Consider the following 21,280-nt stretch of genomic DNA (forward strand, 5'->3'; position numbering starts at 1 on the left):
GGTAAAAAAATGGGGGAGAAGAAATGGGATGAAAAATTGGGATGAAAAATTGGGGATGAAAATTGGGGATAAAAAATTGGGGATAAAAAATTGGGGATAAAAAATTGGGGATGAAAGGGGGTAAAAAAATTGGGATAAAAAGTTGGGGTAAAAAAATTGGGATAAGGAGTTGGGGTAAAAAAATTGGGGATAAGGAGTTGGGGTAAAAAAATTGGGATAAAAAATTAGGGGGTAAAAAATTTGGGATAAAAAATTGGGGATAAAATATGGGGAAAAAATAAGGGGGGGAATGGGGAGGGAGAAATGGGGAGTAAAAAATGAGGGGGTAAAAAATGAGGGGGTAAAAATAGGGGGTAAAAATAGGGGGTAAAAAATGAGGGAGAAGAAATGAGGGGGTAAAAAATGGGGTTAAAAAATGTAGGAGAAGGAATGGGGGGTAAAAAATGAAATATTGGGGGGGTAAAAATGAAATATTGGGGGGTAAAAAATGAAATATTGGGGTAAAAAATGAAATATTGAGGGGTAAAAAATGAAATATTGGGGTAAAAAATGAAATATTGAGGGGTAAAAAATGAAATATGGGGGTAAAAAATGAAATATGGGGGTAAAAAATGAAATATTGGGGGGTAAAAATGTGGGGGGAGAAGAAATTGGGGGTAAAAAATGGGGATGAAGAAATGGGGGTAAAAAAATGGGGGTAAAAATTGGGGGAGAAGAAATGGGGGTAAAAAATAGGGGGGTAAAAAATGGGGGGGTAAGAAATTGGGGGGTAAAAAAATTAGGGGGTAGAAATTGGGGGGAGAAGGAATGGGGGTAAAAAGCTGGGGGGTAAAAAATGGGGGGGGACCCAAAATTGAAGGGGACCCCAAAAATGGAGGGGGGGGAGCAAAAATGGGGGGGGCTGAAATGGGGGGAGCAGAGCTGGGGGGACCCCCAGCCCCTCCCAGGATCCCCCAAATCCCCCCCCTGGATGCTGCCCCCCCCCCCAAATCCTTCCCCCTCCCCCCCCCAATTCTTGCCCCTCCCCCCCCCCCAGTGCTGAGCCCCCCCCCCCCCAAAAATCCTTCCTGGGGGGGGTGAGGGGACATGGGATGGGGGATTTGGGGGGGGTTGGGGGTGAGGGGGGGGATTTGAGGGGGTATCTGGGGGGGGTTGGGGGTGCTGGGGGGGGGTCCTGCCCCCCCCAACTCCCTCCTCCCCCCCCCCAATGCTTGCCCCCCCCCCAAAATTCTTCCTTGGGGGGGGTGGAGATGGGATAAGGGAGTGTGGGGGGGGGATTTGGGGTGCTGGGGGGGGTCCTGCCCCCCCCCAAATCCTTCTTTTGGGGGGGGTGGAGATGGGATGAGGGGGAATTGGGGTGCTGGGGGGGGGGTCCTGCCCCCCCCAAATCCTCCTTTTGGGGGGGGTGGAGATGGGATGAGGGGGAATTGGGGTGCTGGGGGGGGTCCCTGTCCCCCCCAAATCCTTCTTTTGGGGGGGGTGGAGATGGGATGAGGGGGAATTGGGTGCTGGGGGGGGGTCCTGCCCCCCCCCCCCAATCCTTTCTTTGGAGGGGGGGGGTTGGATAGAGATGGGATGGAGTGGGATGGGGATCGGGGTGGGGGGGGGATTTGGGGTTTTGGGGTTTTGGGGGGGGGTTGGAGCTGAAAAGGGGGGGTTTGGGGGGGTCCTACCCCCCTGCCCCCCCCCCTCAATCTCCTTCTTGCCACCCCCCCCCCCCCGCCCCCCCCCCAGATTACCACGGCGGCCGCTCCCGCAGGAAGAGCGTCCCAGGCGGGAAGCAGCCGAGCATCAGCATGGAGGGGCCGGCGCCCCCTTTCCGACCCTCGGTGAGCACACGCCTGTCGCCATGGCAACCGACATCCCACCCCCCCCCCCCCCCAGCACACGTTTGTTGCCACGGTTACCACCCCCCACCCCGCATCCCTGTCCTTATGGTCCTACCCCCCCAACCCCCCAATCCATCACCGCACACCCTTGTTGCCGTGGTTACCCCTGGGCCTCCGCATCCCTGTTGCCACGGGAACCCTCGGCCTGTGGTACCCGTCGCCACGGGAACGGCGTTGCTAGGGGGCACGGCGGCCTGTGGTACCCGTTGCCATGGCAACCCCGGGGCCTACAGGATGACCCTAGACATCCCGTTGCCATGGTAACCCCATCCTACCTTGGCGAGCCTGGGATGACCCCGTTGCCATGGTAACCCCATCCTACCCATCACCCGCGGCGTCCCTGGGCCTCTAGGCTGACCCTAGTCCCATACATCCCGTTGCTACGGTAACCACGGCCCTATGGTACCCGTTGCCGTGGTAACCCCGTCTTACCCATCACCATGGCAACCCCGGTCCTACAGGATGCCCCTAGTCCTATACGTCCCGTTGCTATGGTAACTCTGGCCCTGTGGTACCCGTTGCCACGAGAACCCTGGCCCTATGGTACCCGTTGCCATGGTAACCCCATCCTACCCAGAATGGTGGCGTCCCTGTTCTTGTGTGATGCCCCTAGTCCTATACATCCCGTTGCCATGGTAACCCCAGCCTACCCATCACCATGGCAACCCCGCTCCTACTGGATGACCCTAGTCCTATACCCTATACATCCCGTTGCTATGGTAACCATGGCCCTATGGTACCCATTGCCATGGTAACCTCAGCCCCACTGCCCCCGTTGCCATGGTAACCCCATCCTACCCATCACCATGGCAACCCCGCTCCTACTGGATGACCCTAGTCCTATACCCTATACATCCCGTTGCTATGGTAACCATGGCCCTATGGTACCCGTTGCCACGGTAACCTCGGCCCTACAGTCCCCGTTGCCATGGTAACCCCATCCTACCCATCACCATGGCAACCCTGGTCCTAGATGATGACCCTAGTCCTATACCCTATACCCTATACATCCCGTTGCTATGGGTAACCCTGGCCCTATGGTACCCGTTGCCACGGTAACCTCGGCCCTACAGTCCCCGTTGCCATGGTAACGCCATCCTACCCATCACCATGGCAACCCCGCTCCTACTGGATGACCCTAGACCTATATCCCACACCCCATACATCCCGTTGCCATGGTAACCCCCGGCCCTCCGGTCCCCGTTGCCGCGGTAACCCCATCCTACCCGTCGCCGTGGCAACCCTGGTTGTCCAGGATGCCCCTAGGTGGCCGCGTCAACCCCCTGGCACCTGTCGCCGTGGCAACCCCGGTCCTCCACGCCACACACCCACCCCCCCCCTGCATCCCGTTGCCACGGTAACCCCCGCCGGCGCGGTCCCCCCGTGCCGCGCCCCCCCCCTCAGCCGCCTGTACCCCAGCAAGGCTTCCTGAGCCGCCGCCTCAAGAGCTCCATCAAGCGCACCAAGAGCCAACCCAAGCTGGACAGAACCAGCAGCTTCCGGCAGATCCTGCCCCGCTTCCGCAGCGCCGACCACGACAGGTGGGGACGCCGGGAGGGGACGCCGGGAGGGGACACCGGGAGGGGGGCATCAAGGGGATGGAGAGGGGATGGAGAGAGGGGACATCAAAGGGATGGAGAGGGGATGGAGAGAGGGGACATCAAGGGGGCATCAAAGGGATGGAGAGGGGATGGAGAGGGGATGGAGAGGGGATGGAGAGGGGACATCAAGGGGATGGAGAGGGGACATCAAGGGGATGGAGAGGGGATGGAGAGAGGATGGAGAGGGGACATCAAGGGGATGGAGAGGGGATGGAGAGGGGATGGAGAGGGGATGGAGAGAGGGGACATCAAAGGGATGGAGAGGGGATAGAGAGGGGATGGAGAGGGGACATCGAGGGAATTCAGAGGGATATCAAGGGGATGGAGAGGGGACATTGAGGGAATTCAGAGGGACATCAAGGGGATGGAGAGGGGACATCACGGGGTTGGAGAGTGGATGGAGAGGGAATTGAGAGGGGACATCAAGGGAATTCAGAGGGACATCAAGGGGATGGAGAGGGGGCATCGAGGGGATGGAGAGGGGACATTGAGGGAATTCAGAGGGGACATCAAGGGGATGGAGAGGGGACATCAAAGGGATGGAGAGGGGATGGAAAGAGGATGGAGAGGGGACATCGACAGGATGGAGAGGGGACATCAAAGGGACAGTGAGGAGACACATGGAGATGGAGTAGGGATGGAATGGAGGCATCGAGGGAATGGAGAGGGGACGGAGAGGGGACATCAAGGGGTCATCAAAGGGATGCAGAGGGGACAGAGAGGGGATGTGAGGGGACATCAAGGGGTCATCAAAGGGATGGAGAGGGGATGGAGAGGGGACATCAAGGGGATGGAGAGGGGACATCAAAGGAATGGAGAGGGGGTGGAGAGGGGATAGAGAGGGGATGGAGAGGGGATGGAGAGGGGACATCGACAGGATGGAGAGGGGACATCAAAGGGACAGTGAGGAGACACATGGAGATGGAGTAGGGATGGAGTGGAGGCATCGAGGGGATGGAGAGGGGGCAGAGAGGGGACATCAAGGGGTCATCAAAGGGATGGAGAGGGGATGTGAGGGGACATCAAGGGGTCATCAAAGGGATGGAGAGGGGATGTGAGGGGACATCAGGGGATGGAGAGGGGACATTGAGGGAATTTAGAGAGGACATCAAGGGGATGGAGAGGGAATGGAGACAGGATGGAGAGGGGACATCAAGGCGATGGAGAGGGGCTGGAGAAGGGACAGCGAGGGACTGGAGAGGGGACATCAAGGGGACAGTGAAGGGATGGAGTAGAAACAGAGCGGGGACATCGAGGGGACAGCAGATGGAGAGGGGACACGTGGAGGTGGAGTGGGGATGGAGTGGGGACATCAAAGGGATGTTGAGAGGACACGTGGGGACATGGAGGGGATGAGGTCGAGGCACCAGGTTGGGCTGGGGGAGGGGTTGGTGACACGGGGACAGCGCTGGCACCAGGGTGGGGACGGTCCTGGTCTCGTGGTGGCACCAGGGTGGGTTTGGGGACAGTCCTGGCTCCCAGGTGGCTCTGGTGCAGGTTTGGGGACTTCGATATTCAGGTGGCACCTGTCCCGGTGTCCCCGTCACCGTCACCACCGATGGGGACAGGCCCTGTCCTTGCTGTCCCCTGCGATGTCCCTTGTCCCCAAGGGGTTTCCTTGTCCCCAAGGGTGTCCCTTGTCCCCAGAGACGGACCCTGGGCTCAGAGCTCTGTCCCTTTGTCCCCAAGGATGTCCCTTGTTCCTGTCCCTTGGAGCCACAGCTCCTCGCTGTTCCAGGTGTCCCTTGTCCCCAGGGGGACATCTCTTGTCCCTTACCCCGAGGTGGTTCCCAAGGGGACGTCCCCTGTCCCCAAGGGGTGTCCCTGAGGTGTCTGTCCTCTGTCCCTTGTCCCCCATCCCCACGGCTGGTCCCCACTGGGTCCCTTGTCCCCTGGGATGTCCCCTGGTCTGTGTCCCTTGTCCCCAACCCCAGGGGGACACCCTGAAGGGGGTGTCTCTTGTCCCCTGGCCTGTGTCCCTTGTCCCCAACTTCAGGGGGATGTCCTGGAGGGGGTGTCCCTTGTCCCCTGAGCTGTGTCCCTTGTCCCCTGGGGTGTCCCTTGTCCCCAACCCCAAGGGGATGCCCTGGAGGGGGTGTCCCGTGTCCCCTGGGCTGTGTCCCTTGTCCCCAACCCCAGGGGGACACCCTGGAGGGGGTGTCCCTTGTCCCCTGAGCTGTGTCCCTTGTCCCCAACCCCAGGGGGACACTCTGGAGGGGGTGTCCCTTGTCCTCTGAGCTGTGTCCCTTGTCCTCACCCCAGGGGGACACCCTGGAGGGGGTGTCCCTTGTCCCCTGGGCTGTGTCTCTTGTCCCCAACCCTAGAGGGATGCCCTGGAGGGGGTGTCCCTTGTCCCCTGAGCTGTGTCCCTTGTCCCCTGGCATGTCCCTTGTCCCCAACCCCCAGGGGGACGCCCTGGAGGGGGTGTCCCTTGTCCCCTGAGCTGTGTCCCTTGTCCCTGGGCTCTGTCCCTTGTCCCCATGGGTGAGGATTTCAGCTCGGGGGGGGTTATTTTTAGCGGTGCCACCCCCTCAGGCTTTGGGGGGGGGGGGTGGGGGGGTGGGTGACAGGGTGTCGGTGACGGGGACAGGGCTGGGGACAGGGCTGGGGACACAGCGGGGACGTTGCTTACGCAGCCCCGGGGATAAAAATAGAGACCGGGGGCGGCTTCGCTGCAGCAGCGACCTGGGGGGGGGGGGGGGGGGGCTGGGAGCCCTGGATTTGGGGGGGGCAAAACCCTGGGAACCCCTGGATTTGGGGGGGGGGGAATGTCTGGATCCCCCTGTTTTGGGGGGGCAAAAGCCTGGGGCCCCCAGGTTTTGGGGGGCAAATATCTGGGGCACCTGTTTGGGGGGGGGGGGGAATGTCTGGATCCCCCTGTTTTGGGGGGGTAAAGCCTGGGTCCCCCTGTTTTGAGGGGAAGAGGGAGAGATATTGGGGTTCCTCTGGTTTTGGGGGGGTAAATGTCTGGATCCCCCTGTTTGGGGGGGGTCAAACCCCTGAATTCCACTGGTTTTAGGGGGGGTTAAATGTCTGGACCCCCCAGTTTTGGGGGGGCAAAAGCCTGGGGCCCCCTCTTTTGAGGAGAAGAGGGACAGATGTTGGGGTGCCCCTGGTTTTGGGGGGGTCTGGATGAGGGAGACTTGGGTCCCCCTGTTTTTTGGGGGGGCAAATGCCTAAGCCCCCCCCCGAGTTTGGGGGTGCCTGGATGTGGGGGTTCCCCAGTTTTGGGGGTGTTTGGATGCCTGGGTCCCCCTGTTTTGGGGTCGGGTAGATACTAGGTCCCCCTCTTCTGGGGAGGGGGGTAGACACTGGGGTCCCCCTGTTTTGGGGTCCCTGGATTTTGGGGGGGCAGAAACTGGGGTCCCTCTAGTTTTGAGGTGCCTGGATGAGGGACACTCGGGTCCCCCTGTTTTGGGGGGGGCCTGGATCCTGGGGGGGGGGGAGATCCTGGGGTCCCCCTGGTTTTGGGGGGCTCAGTGCTTAAGTCCCCCTGGTTTTGGGGGGGGCAGATCCTGGGGTCCCCCTCTTCTAGGGGGGAAGATACTGGGTGTCCCTGTTTTGGGGTCCCTGCTCCCTCATTTTGGGGGGGGCAATGTTGAGGTCCCCCTGTTTTTTGGGGGTGCAGATACTGAGTCCCCCTCTTTTTGGGGTCTTGATGCCTGGGTCCTCCTGTTTTGGGGGGTGGCAGATCGTGGGGTCCCCCTGTATTGGGGTCTCTGCCCCCCTGTTTTGGGGGGGCAGATGCTGGGGTCCCCCTGTTTTTTGGGGTCCTGATGCCTGGGTCTCCCTGGTTTTGGGGGGATGCAAGTCCTGGGGTCCCCCTATATTTTGGGGGGGGCAGATGCTGGGGTCCCCCTGTTTTTTGGGGTCCTGATGCCTGGGTCTTCCTTTTTTTGGGGGGTGCAAATCCTGGGGTCCCCCTATTTTGGGGGAGCCAATGCTGGGGTCCCCCTATTTTGGGGGGGGCAGATGCTGGGGTCCCCCTTTTTTTTGGGGTCTTGATGCTTGAGTCCCCCTGTTTTGGGGTGGGGAGATCCTGGGGTCCCCCTATTTTGGGGGAGCCAATGCTGGGGTCCCTCTATTTTGGGGGGGGCAGATGCTGGGGTCCCCGTATTTTGGAGGAGCCAATGCTGGGGTCCCCCTATTTTGGGGGGGGCAGATGCTGGGGTCCCCCTGTTTTTTGAGGTCCTGATGCCTGGGTCTCCTTGTTTTTGTGGGGATGCAAATCCTGGGGTCCCCCTATATTTTGGGGGATCCAATGCTGGGGTCCCCCTATTTTGGGGGGGGGGGCAGATGCTGGGGTCCCCCTTTTTTTTGGGGTCTTGATGCCTGAATCTCCTTGTTTTTGGGGGGGTGCAAATCCTGGGGTCCCCCTATTTTGGGGGAGCCAATGCTGGGATCCCCCTATTTTGGGGGGGGGGGCAGATGCTGGGGTCCCCCTTTTTTTTGGGGGTCTTGATGCCTGAGTCCCCCTCTTTTTGGGGGGGGGCAGATGCTGGGGTCCCCCTGTTTTTTGAGGTCCTGATGCCTGGGTCTCCTTGTTTTTGTGGGGATGCAAATCCTGGGGTCCCCCTATATTTTGGGGGATCCAATGCTGGGGTCCCCCTATTTTGGGGGGGGCAGATGCTGGGGTCCCCCTTTTTTTGGGGGGTCTTGATGCTTGAGTCCCCCTGTTTTGGGGGGTGCAGATCCTGGGGTCCCCCCTGTTTTTGGGGTCCTTCCCTGGGTCGGCGCCGCCGGGGGCGGGGGGGGTGTCGGGGTGTCGGGGTGGGGGGGTCTCCCCTGGGTTTTCCCCCCCCTCCCCACCTCCCCCAATCAGGTGTCCCCCCCCCCCCCCCAACTTCTCCGGCCCCCGCCCTGACTCTGTGTCTCTCTGTCCGTCCCGGCGCTGCGGACGCGTCCCCAGGTCCCGCGCGGATGCCCCAGGTACCCCCCCCCCCCCCCAAAAAAAAAAACCAAAAAAAGCCACCGTCACCCCCTCAACTCGCATGTCACCACCACCACCCCCTCTTCTTCTTCTCCTCCAACCTTGGGCACCACCTCCAACCCCACCACCCCCCCCAAAATCCACCCCCAACACCCCCCCCGGCCTCACCCCACCAACCCCCCCCCGAGCGTCCCCCCCACGTCCCCCCGCAGGGCCCGGCTGATGCAGAGCTTCAAGGAGTCGCATTCCCACGAGTCCCTGCTGAGTCCCAGCAGCGCGGCCGAGGCGCTGGAGCTCAACCTGGATGAAGATTCCATCATCAAGGCCGTCCACAGCAGCATCCTGGGCCAAGAATTCTGCTTCGAGGTACGGTTCCCACCTTGCCCGGCACCCGTGCGGACGTCGCCGCTGCAGGGGGGGGGGGGGGTCCCGTCACCGTTGACCGTCGCCTGTAGGTGACCACGGCCTCGGGGACCAAGTGCTTCGCCTGCCGCTCGGCCGCCGAGAGGGACAAATGGATCGAGAACCTGCAGAGGGCGGTGAAGCCCAACAAGGTGAGGAGGCGGCGGGATGGTTGGATGGCCGGGGTGGAGGCGATCGGCCGTTGAGGGTGGTCAACTGGTGTGGATGGAGGTGGTTGACTTGTAGAGATGGACGTGGTCAGCCGGCGGGGGTGGTCAACTGGTGGAGATGGTCAACAGGGAGGGATGGGGAAGGTCAGCAGGTAGGGATGGGGATGGTTGACTGGTAGGGGGTGTCAGCTGGTGGGGATGGGGGTGGTCAACTGGTAGAGTTGGAAACGATCAGCTGGAAGAGTTGGAAATGGTCAAATGGAAGAGTTGGAAGTGGTCAAGTGGAAGAGTTGGAAACGGTCAGCTGGAAGAGTTGGAAATGGTCAAGTGGAAGAGTTGGAAATGGTCAAGTGGAAGAGTTGGAAACGGTCAGCTGGAAGAGTTGGAAATGGTCAAGTGGAAGAGTTGGAAATGGTCAACTGGAAGAGCTGGAAATGGTCAAGTGGAAGAGTTGGAGGGCCAACTGGTAGATCATAGAATCATAGACCAGGTTGGAAATGACCCACCGGGTCAGCCGGTGAGGATGGGGACAGTCACCTGGTGGGCAGGTGATCTGAAAGGCTGGATCCATGGGCTGAGACCAACGGGATGAGGTTTAACGAGGCCAAATGGCGGGTCCTGCACTTGGGGCACAACAACCCTGAGCAGCTCCAGACCAGAAGTCTGGCTGGAAAGGTTCCTGGAGGAGAAGGACCTGGGGGTGTTGGTTGACCAGGAGCCAGCAGGGGCCCAGGGGGCCAAGGAGGCCAAGGGCATCTGGGCTTGGAGCAGCCCCGGCGTGGCCAGCAGGGCCAGGGAGGTTCTTCTCCCTCTGGGGAGACCCAACCTCGAGTCCTGGGGTCAGTGCTGGGCCCCTCCCCACAAGGAGGATGTGGAGGCTCTGGAGCGAGGCCAGAGAAGGGAACGGAGCTGGGGAAGGGGCTGGAGGACACGTCTGAGGGACCTGGGATGGTTCATCCTGGAGAAGAGGAGGCTGAGGGGAGACCTCATTGCTCTCTGCAACTCCCTGAGAGGAGGTTGTGGAGAGGAGGGAGCTGGGCTCTTCTCCCAAGGGCCAGGGGACAGGACGGGAGGGAACGGCCTCAAGCTCCACCAGGGGAGCCTCAGGATGGACAGCAGGATGGAATTCTTCATGGAAAGGGTCGCTGGGAGCTGGAAGAGGGAGGGGGTCGAGTCCCCTTCCCTGAGGGGTTTGAGGGCCGGGAGGACGAGGCGCTGAGGGACACGGGTCAGTGATCGATGGGGATGGTTGGACTCCATGATCCTGGGGGTCTCTTCCAACCTGGTGACTCTATGATTCTCTGCCCCCTGAGGTCCCTGGTCCTGGTGGCCGCTCAGCTGGGCTTGTCCCCCAACCCAGAGTCACCATCCCCCTCTGCACCCCCCCCCACCTCCCCCCAACCTTCTCCTTCCCCCCAACCCCGCTGACCTCCCTCCCTCGGCGCCCCCCGGCAGGACAACAGCCGGCGGGTGGACAACGTCCTGAAGCTGTGGGTGATCGAGGCGCGCGACCTGCCCCCCAAGAAGCGCTACTACTGCGAGCTGTGCCTGGACGACATGCTCTACGCCCGCACCACCAGCAAGGCGCGCACCGACAACGTCTTCTGGGGGGAGCACTTCGAGTTCAACAACCTGCCCTCGGTGCGCACCATCCGGCTCCACCTCTACAAGGACACGGACAAGAAGCGCAAGAAGGACAAGAGCAACTACGTGGGCATGGTGAGCATCCCCATCGCCAGCGTCACCGGCAGGCACTTCGCCGAGCAGTGGTACCCGCTCAGCCAGCCCAGCGGCAGCAAGAGCAAAGCGGGATGTCCCGCCCTGCGGGTCAAGAGTCGCTTCCAGACCATGAGCATCCTCCCCATGGAGCTCTACAAGGAGTTCGCCGAGTACGTCACCAATAATTACCGGATGCTGTGCGCCGTCTTGGAGCCCGTGCTCAGCGTCAAGAGCAAGGAGGAGGTGGCCTGCGCGCTGGTGCACATCCTGCAGAGCACCGGGAAGGCCAAGGTGGGGAGGGAGGAGGAGGAGGAGGAGGAGGGAGGGGGGGAGGGAAGGAGGAGGGATGGGGGTGGATGGATGGATGGATGGATGGAGAAGGGAAGGTGGGTGGAAGGAGAATGGGTGATGGATGGATGGATGGATGGATGGATGGATGGATGGATGGATGGATGGGTGGGTGGGTGGGTGGAAGGAAGAGGGATGGGTTAAAGGAGGAAGGAAGGATGGAAGGAAGATGGATGGATTGATGGATGGATGGATGGATGGATGGATAAAAGGAAGATGGTTGGATGGATGGATGGATAAAAGGAAGATGGATGGATGGAGGATGGATGGATGGATGGATGGATGGATGGATGGATAAAAGGAAGATGGATGGATGGAGGATGGATGGATGGATGGATGGATGGATGGATAAAAGGAAGATGGATGGATGGATGGATGGATAAAAGGAAGATGGATGGATGGAGGATGGATGGATGGATGGATGGAGAGATGATTGATAGATGGAGGGAGGGATGATGGATGGAAGATGGATGATGGATGATGGATGGATTGATGGGGTGAATGGGTGGCTGGAGAATGGAAGATGGTTGGAAGGAGAATGGATGGATGGAGAGATGATTGATGGATGGAGGGAGGGATGATGGGTGGAAGGAGGATGGATGGATGGATGGATGGATAGATTGATGGGTGGGTGGATGGATGGATGGATAGATTGATGGGTGGATGGACGGATGGATGGATGGATGGAAGGAAGGAAGGATGGATAGATGGATGGATGGATGGATGGATGGATGGATGGATGGATGGATGGAAGGATGGATGGATGGATTGATGGGGTGAATGGGTGGCTGGAGAATGGAAGATGGTTGGAAGGAGAATGGATGATGGATGGATGGATGGATGGATGGATGGAAGGAGGATGGATGGATGGAAGGAGGATGGATGGATGGATGGAAGGAGGATGGATGGATGGATATAAGGAGGATGGATGGATGGATGGAAGGAGGATGGATGGATGGCTATAAGGAGGATGGATGGATGGAAGGAGGATGGATGGATGGATGGAAGGAGGATGGATGGATGGATATAAGGAGGATGGATGGATGGATGGATGGAAGGAGGATGGATGGATGGAGGATGGATGGATGGAGAGATGATGGATGGATGGATGGATGGATGGATGGATGGATGGATGGAAGGAGGATGAATGGAGGATGGATGAATGGATGGAGCAGGATGGACAGACAGACAGATGGGGGGCAGGTAGAAGACAAAGGGAAGGGGCATGGAAGGTTGGAGAGAGGATTGGGTGGAGGACTGGATGGGTGGAGGCCAGACACATGGAGGGTGGATGGATGAAGAGAGGGAGGATGGATGGAGAAGGTGTAGAGAACAGATGGAAGAGGGATGAATGGAGGGTGGATGGATGGATGGATGGATGGATGGATGGATGGATGGATGGAGAGAAGATGGAGACACAAGGATGCGTGGAGAGGGGGCTGGGCCAGCCTGGTGGGGCTGCTGGGACGTGGCCGGGCCTCGGGGCTGCCCTGACGGCCACGGGCAGGACTTCCTGTCGGACATGGCCATGACGGAGGTGGATCGCTTCATGGACCGGGAGCACCTCATCTTCCGGGAAAACACCCTCGCCACGAAAGCCATAGAGGAGTACCTGAAACTCATCGGCCAGAAATACCTCAAGGACGCCATCGGTGAGCTCCACCGGCACCGGGAGGTCCCCATCATGGCCAGGAGGCCCCAAGCGTGGTTGTGGGACAGTGGGTGGCCCCCCAACATGGCTGTGTCCTCATAAATGGATAGCTGGGTGGTTTCTAGTCCCTGCTTGTAGCTAGATCCTGATGGGTATGGTCAGGGGATGGTTGGGTGGTCCCTTCTCATGGCCATGGGACAGTTAGGTCCGTTCTCATGGCTGTGACCCCATTATTGTGGTCATGATGAGATTGTTGGGTGCTCATGAGATGGTTGGGTGGCCCTTCTTGTTTCTGTGACCCCATTATTGTGGTCACGGTGAGATGGTTGGGTGCTCATGAGATGGTTGGGTGTCCCTTCTCGTGGCCGTGTCTCCACCACTGAGCTGGTTTGATGATGGGACCCTTGGATAATGGGACACTTGGATGTTCCTCAGACCCAGTGTATCACCAGGTCCCCACTGGCATGGTCATGAGGTGGTTGGATGGTCCCTTCTCATGACCATGGGACAGTTAGGTCCCCTCTCATGGCTGTGACCCCCTTACTGTGGTCATGATGAGATGGTTGGGTGCTCATGAGGTGGTTGGGTGGCCCTTCTTGTGGCTGTGACCCCATTATTGTGGTCATGATGAGATGGTTGGGTGCTCATGATGAGATGGTTGGGTGGTCATGATGAGATGGTTGGGTGGTCATGAGATGGTTGGGTGGTCCCTTCTCATGACCATGGGACAGTTAGGTCCATTCTCATGGCTGTGACCCCCTTACTGTGGTCATGATGAGATGGTTGGGTGCTCATGAGATGGTTGGGTGGCCCTTCTCGTGGCCGTGTCTCCACCACTGAGCTGGTTTGATGATGGGACCCTTGGATGATGGGACACTTGGATGATCCTCAGACCCAGTGTATCACCAGGTCCCCATTGGCATGGTCATGAGGTGGTTGGATGGTCCCTTCTCATGGCCATGGGACAGTTAGATCCCCTCTCATGGCTGTGACCCCCTTACTGTGGTCATGATGAGATGGTTGGGTGCTCATGAGATGGTTGGGTGGCCCTTCTCGTGGCCGTGTCTCCACCACTGAGGTGGTTTGATGATGGGCCCCTTGGATGATGGGACACTTGGATGTTCCTCAGACCCAGCGTACCACCAGGTCCCTATCCGCGTGGTCACGCGGTGGTTGGCTTGGTCTCCTCTCACGGCCGCGGGGCGGTGGGGCAGGTCCCTTCTGACGCCCCCGTCCTCCTCGCAGGCGAGTTCATCCGGGCGCTCTACGAGTCCGAGGAGAACTGCGAGGTCGACCCCATGAAGTGCTCGGCCTCCACCTTGGCCGACCACCAAGCCAACCTGCGCATGTGCTGCGAGCTGGCGCTCTGCAAGGTGGTCAACTCCCACTGGTGAGTCCTCGGGGCTGGGGGGGGACAACCCCGCACAGGTCCTCGATGGTCCTCCTGGTGGCGCGTGACCTCCTCGTGGTCTCCACCACCGCGCAGCGTGTTCCCGCGGGAGCTGAAGGAGGTGTTCGCCTCGTGGCGGCTGCGCTGCGCCGAGCGGGGCCGGGAGGACATCGCCGACCGGCTGATCAGCGCCTCGCTCTTCCTGCGGTTCCTCTGCCCGGCCGTCATGTCCCCCAGCCTCTTCGGCCTCATGCAGGAGTACCCGGACGAGCAGACCGCCCGCACCCTCACCCTCATCGCCAAGGTCATCCAGAACCTGGCCAACTTCACCAAGTGAGCGCGGGAGAAAGGGGCCTCCCGGGAGGGAAGGACGCGGGGGACGCAGCGGGGAGGATGTGGGAGGGAAGGTGGGTCTGCAGGTCTGTGTGGGGATAGGTGGGTGGAGGGATGGATGGAGGGATGGATGATGGATGGAGGGATGGATGGATGATGGATGGATGGATGATGGATGGAGGGATGGATGGATGATGGATGGATGGATGATGGATGGATGGAAGGATGATGGATGGAAGGATGATGGATGGATGGAAGGATGATGGATGGAAGGATGATGGATGGATGGAAGGATGATGGATGGAAGGATGATGGATGGATGGAAGGATGATGGATGGATGGATGATGGATGGATGGATGGGTGGATGGATGGATGGATGATGGATGGATGGAAGGATGATGGATGGATGGATGATGGATGGATGGAAGGATGATGGATGGATGGATGGATGATGGATGGATGGAGGGATGGATGGGTGGATGGAAGGATAGATGGAAGGATGGATGGAGGGATGGAGGGATGGAGGGATGGATGGATGCATGGAAGGATGGATGGAGGGATGGATGGATGGAGAATGGAAGATGGTTGGAAGGAGAATGGATGGATGGATGGATGGAGGGATGGATGGATGGATGATGGATATAAGGAGGATGGATGGAAGGAGGAAGGGAGGATGGATGGAGGGATGGATGGATGGGTGGGTGGATGGATGGATGGATGGATGGAAGGATGGGTGGATGGAGGGATGGAGGGATGGGTGGATGGATGGATGGAGGGATGGAGGGATGATGGATGAATGGAGGGATGGATGGAGAATGGAAGATGGTTGGAAGGAGAATGGATGGATGGATGGAGGGATGGATGGATGGAGGGATGGATGGATGGATGATGGATATAAGGAGGATGGATGGAAGGAGGAAGGGAGGATGGATGGAGGGATGGATGGATGGATGGAAGGATGATGGAGGGATGGAGGGATGATGGATGAGTGGAGGGATGGATGGAAAATGGAAGATGGTTGGAAGGAGAATGGATGGATGATGGATGGATGGATGGATGAATGATGGATGGATGATTGATGGATGATGGATGGAAGGATGATGGATGGATGGATGGATGGATGGATGGAAGGATGGATGGAAGGATGATGGATGGATGGATGGATGATGGATGGATGGAAGGATGATGGATGGAGGGAGGGAGGGATGGAGGGATGGATGGATGGATGGAAGGATGGATGGAGGGATGGGTGGATGGATGGATGGAGAATGGAAGATGGTTGGAAGGAGAATGGATGGATGGATGGAGAGAAGATGGCTGGGTGAGTTAATGGGTGGAAGATGGATGGAAGGATGGAAGGATGGATGGATGGATGGATGGAAGGATGGATGATGGATGGATGGATGGATGATGGAGGGATGATGGATGAATGGAGGGATGGATGGAGAATGGAAGATGGTTGGAAGGAGAATGGATGGATGGATGGATGGATGGGTGGATGGAAGGATGGGTGGATGGAGAATGGAAGATGGAAAGAGAATGGATGGATGGATGGATGGATGGATGGATGGATGGATGGAAGGATGGGTGGATGGATGGATGGATGGATGGAAGGATGGGTGGATGGAGGGATGGATGGATGGATGGATGGAAGGATGGGTGGATGATGGATGAATGGAGGGATGGATGGAGAATGGAAGATGGTTGGAAGGAGAATGGATGGTTGGATGGATGGACGGATGGATGGATGGAGAGAAGATGACTGGGTGAGTTAATGGGTGGAAGATGGATGGATGGATGGATAGATGGATGGATGGATGGATGGATGGATGGATGGAAGGATGGATGATGGATGGGGTGATGGGGAGAAGATGGCTGGGTGAGTTAATGGGTGGAAGATGGATGGATGGATGGATGGATAGATGGATGGATGGATGGATGGATGGATGGAAGGATGGATGATGGATGGGGTGATGGGGAGAAGATGGCTGGGTGAGTTAATAGGCGGAAGAGGGATGGATGAATTAATGAGCAGAAGACAAATGGATGAGTTAATGGGTGGAAGATGGATGGATGGATGGATGATGGAGGGATGGAGGGACGGATGGATGAGTGGATGGATGGAGGGATGGATGGATGAGAAGATGGCTGGATGAGTTAATGGGTGGAAGACAGATGAACGAGTTGATTTTCGTGAGTCGGAAGGAAGATGGCTGGATGGAGATAAGACAGATGGGTGAGTTGCTAGATGAATGGTGGAAGGTGGACAGAGGAGGTGCTGAGGGACAGAAGATGGTTGAGCGGGTGGGTGAAGGAGTTTATGGGCTGAGAAGGTGAACAGAAGACGGGTGAGTTGATGGATGCTGAGTGGGAGACACGTGAGATGGTGGGTGAGGGGTGGGCGGTGGAAGACGATGGAGGAGTTGGTGGATGGATGAGTTGGGCAGAAGGAAGGAAGGAAGGATGGAAGATGGATGGAAGGAAGATGGAAGGATGGATGGATGGATGGATGGATGGATGGATGAGTTGGTGGACGGAGAACAAACAGCAGAGCTGGAGGAAGCCCAGATGTGGCTTTACAAAGGGACACGTGGAAGCTTGAGGAGCAGAAGGTTCCCAGGGTGCCAGATGGGGTTTGTGGGGGGACACCAGCCAGTCCGAGGGGGCTGGTGAGGACCTCTCGGAGCTCCCTCCCAGGTTTGGCAGCAAGGAGGAGTACATGGCCTTCATGAACGAGTTCCTGGAGCTGGAGTGGGCCAGCATGCAGCAGTTCCTCTACGAGATCTCCAACCTGGACACCCTGACCAACAGCACCAGCTTCGAGGGCTACATCGACCTGGGCCGCGAGCTCTCCACCCTGCACGCCCTCCTCTGGGAGGTCATGTCCCAGCTCAGCAAGGTACCCCCCGAGACCCCCGGAGACCCCCAGGTCCTCTCCTGGGTGGTCGTCACACACCTGGATGTCCAGGTTCTACCTGGGGAAGGGTTTCGGGTGCCCCCGGAGGGCGTTTTGGGGTCCCTTTCATAGCTGTCCCCCAAGAGGTGGTCATGGAAGTCCTATCTACCCGCATGCCACCATGGAAGGTCATTGGGGTCCCACCTATCCTGGCCACCAAGGGAGATCTTTGAGATCCCATCCATCCACATCCCACCACGGGAGATCGTTGAGGTCCCATCCATCCATATCCCACCATGAAAGGTCACTGAGATCCCATCCACCCATGTCCCACCACAAGAGGTCATCAGGGTCCCACCTATCCCTGGGCACCATGGGAGATCTTTGAGGTCCCATCCATCCATATCCCACCACGGGAGGTCCCTGAGGTCCCGTCCATCCATATCCCACCATGGGAAGTCCCTGAGGTCCCATCCATCTATGTCCCATCAGGGGAGGTCACTGGGGTTCCACCTATCCGCGGCCACCAGGGGAGCTCGTTGAGGTCCCCTCCATCCACATCCCACCACGGGAGGTCCCTAAGGTCCCCTCCATCCCATCCATCCATGTCCCATCAGGGGAGGTCACTGGAGTCCCACCTATCCGCGGCCACCATGGGAGCTCGTTGAGGTCCCCTCCATCCACATCCCAACACGGGAGCTCCCTGAGGTTCCATCCATCCATATCCCACCATGGGAGCTCCCTGAGGACCCATCCATTCATGTCCCATCAGGGGAGGTCATTGGGTTCCCACCTATCCCTGGCCACCACATGAGATCGTTGAGGTCCCATCCACCCTTGTCCCACCACAGGAGGTCCCTGAGGTCCCATCCATCCATGTCCCATCAGGGGAGGTCATTGGGGTCCCACCTATCCCTGGCCACCACATGAGATCGTTGAGGTCCCATCCACCCTTGTCCCACCACAGGTGGTCCCTGAGGTCCCATCCATCCACGTCCCATCAGGGGAGGTCACTGGGGTCCCATCCATCCATATCCCACCACAGGAGGTCCCTGAGGTCCCATCCATCCATATCCCACCACGGGAGCTCCCTGAGGTCCCCTCCATCCACATCCCACCACGGGAGCTCCCTGGGCTTGGTGGGGGATGGGGTGGGTGCAGACCGGGGGTTGTCCTCTCCAGGAGGCGCTGCTGAAGCTGGGCCCGCTGCCGCGGCTGCTGACGGACATCAGCGTGGCCCTGCGCAACCCCCACCTGCAGCGGCAGCCCAGCCAGGGCGAGCGCCTGCCCCCCAAGGGGCTGGTGCTGCGGGGGCCCTCGGCCGACCTCCAGCCCTACCTCGTCCGCGACCTCAACAGGTGGGGACCTCCCCAAGCCTCCGTGTCCCCCCGCCATCCTCTTTGTGCCTCCATATCTCCATGGTGCCTCCACAGCCCCATGGTTTCTCCGTCCTCATGGTGGTACCTCCACATCTCCATGGTTTCTCCATCCTCCTGGTACCTCCACATCTCCATGGTTTCTCCATCCTCCTGGTACCTCTACATCTCCATGGTTTCTCCATCCTCCTGGTACCTCCACATCTCCATGGTTTCTCCATCCTCCTGGTACCTCTACATCTCCATGGTTTCTCCATCCTCCTGGTACCTCCACATCTCCATGGTTTCTCCATCCTCCTGGTACCTCCACATCTCCGTGGTTTCTCCATCCTTCTGGTACCTCCACATCTCCATGGTTTCTCCATCCTCATGGTGGTACCTCCACATCCTCATGGTTTCTCTACATCCCTCCTCATTCCTATGGTACCTCCACATCCCCATGGTTTCTCCATCCTCATGGTTTCCTCCATCCTCATGGTACCTCCTCGTCCCTATGGTACCTCCACATCTTCATGGTTTCTCCATCCTCCTGGTACCTCCACAGCCCCATGGTTTCTCCATCCTCCTGGTACCTCCACATCTCCATGGTTTCTCCATCCTCATGGTTTCCTCCACATCCCTGTGGTACCTCCACATCCCCATGGTTCCTCCATCCTCCTGGTACCTCCACATTCCTGTGGTACCTCCACATCTCCATGGTTTCTCCATCCTCATGGTTTCCTCCACATCCCTGTGGTACCTCCACATCCCCATGGTTTCTCCATCCTCATGGTACCTCTACATCTCCATGGTTTCTCCATCCTCATGGTTTCCTCCACATCCCTGTGGTACCTCCACATCCCCATGGTTTCTCCATCCTCCTGGTACCTCCACATCTCCATGGTTTCTCCATCCTCATGGTTTCCTCCACATCCCTGTGGTACCTCCACATCCCCATGGTTTCTCCATCCTCCTGGTACCTCCACATCCCCATGGTTTCTCCATCCTTATGGTGGTACCTCCACATCCCCACGGTTTCTCTACATCCCTGTGGTACCTCCTCGTCCCTATGGTACCTCCACATCTCCATGGTTTCTCCATCCTCATGGTTTCCTCCATCCTCATGGTACCTCCACATCCCTGTGGTACCTCCACATCCCCGTGGTACCTCCACATCCCCATGGTTTCTCCATCCTCATGGTACCTCTACATCTCCATGGTTTCTCCATCCTCTTGGTTCCTCCGCATCCCCATAGTACCTCTACATCTCCATGGTTTCTCCACCCCCATGGTACCTTCGTATCCTCATGGCACCTCTGTCCCTTGGTCTCACCTGGGGTGTCTCCTCCCACCGTGTCTCCGTGGTCACTCGCTCTCTGTCCCCACAGCTCTGTTGACCTCCAGTCCTACATGGTGCGCGGCCTCAACAGGTGGGTGATGGGGACAGGGGTGGGATGGGATGGGATGGGATGGAGATGGAGATGGAGAAGATGATGGGATGGGATGGGGATGGAGATGGGATGGGATGGGATGGGATGGGATGGGATGGGATGGGATGGGATGGGATGGGATGGGATGGGATGGGATGGATGGGATGGGATGGGATGGGATGGGATGGATGGGATGGGATGGATGGGATGGAGATGGGATGGATGGGATGGGATTGGATGGATGGGATGGGATGGATGGGATGGGATGGGACAGGTGGGATGGGATGGGATGGGATGGGATGGGATGGGATGGGATGGGATGGGATGGGATGGGATAGGATGGGATGGGATGGGATGGGATGGAGATGGAGATGGAGATGGAGAAGATGATGGGATGGGATGGGGATGGAGATGGAGAAGATGATGATGGGATGGGATGGGATGGAGATGGAGATGGAGAAGATGATGGGATGGGATGGGGATGGAGATGGGATGGGATGGGATGGGATGGGATGGGATGGGATGGGATGGGATGGGATGGAGATGGAGATGGAGATGGAGAAGATGATGGGATGGGATGGGGATGGAGATGGAGAAGATGATGATGGGATGGGATGGGATGGGATGGGATGGGATGGGATGGGATGGAGATGGGGTGGGATGAGGTGGGATGGGATGGAGATGGGATGGGATGGGATGGGACAGGATGGATGGGATGGAGATGGAGATGGGATGGGATGGGATGGAGATGGGATGGGATGGGATGGGATGGGATGGGACGGGATGGGATGGGGTGGGATGGGATGGGGTGGATGGGATGGGATGGAGTGGGATGGGATGGGATGGGATGGGGAGGATGGGATGGGATGGGATGGGGAGGATGGGATGGATGGGATGGGGAGGATGGGATGGGATGGGATGGGGAGGATGGGATGGATGGGATGGGATGGGATGGGGAGGATGGGATGGGATGGGATGGGATGGGATGGGATGGGATGGGATGGGATGGGACAGGATGGATGGGATGGGATGGGATGGGATGGGATGGGATGGGATGGGGTGGGATGGGATGGATGGGATGGGATGGGATGGGATGGGATGGGATGGGATGGGATGGGACAGGATGGATGGGATGGGATGGGATGGGATGGGACAGGATGGATGG

The 21,280-nt window shown here is 58.5% G+C and overlaps 1 protein-coding gene across 8 annotated transcripts in view; it reads left to right on the forward strand.

The window, feature by feature from the left end:
- The first annotated feature begins 1,710 nt into the window (after window positions 1-1,710).
- SYNGAP1 (synaptic Ras GTPase activating protein 1) overlaps window positions 1,711-21,280 on the forward strand; it is a 41,091-nt gene continuing 21,521 nt past the window's right edge. For all 8 annotated transcript variants that reach the window (XR_011339665.1, XM_069882871.1, XM_069882876.1 and 5 more), the window contains exons 1-11: window positions 1,711-1,829; window positions 3,309-3,430; window positions 8,633-8,786; window positions 8,876-8,974; window positions 10,448-11,002; window positions 12,567-12,711; window positions 13,956-14,100; window positions 14,197-14,433; window positions 17,132-17,333; window positions 18,513-18,688; window positions 20,074-20,115. Coding sequence is in view for 7 of the 8 variants with exons in the window: in XM_069882871.1 (XP_069738972.1) it covers window positions 1,797-1,829; window positions 3,309-3,430; window positions 8,633-8,786; window positions 8,876-8,974; window positions 10,448-11,002; window positions 12,567-12,711; window positions 13,956-14,100; window positions 14,197-14,433; window positions 17,132-17,333; window positions 18,513-18,688; window positions 20,074-20,115 (1,910 nt within the window). In the remaining variant the exon portion in view is untranslated. The remainder of the gene's footprint in view (window positions 1,830-3,308; window positions 3,431-8,632; window positions 8,787-8,875; window positions 8,975-10,447; window positions 11,003-12,566; window positions 12,712-13,955; window positions 14,101-14,196; window positions 14,434-17,131; window positions 17,334-18,512; window positions 18,689-20,073; window positions 20,116-21,280) is intronic.

The sequence above is a fragment of the Phaenicophaeus curvirostris genome, unplaced genomic scaffold (genome assembly GCF_032191515.1).
Source record: "Phaenicophaeus curvirostris isolate KB17595 unplaced genomic scaffold, BPBGC_Pcur_1.0 scaffold_377, whole genome shotgun sequence".
Lineage (NCBI taxonomy): Eukaryota > Metazoa > Chordata > Aves > Cuculiformes > Cuculidae > Phaenicophaeus > Phaenicophaeus curvirostris.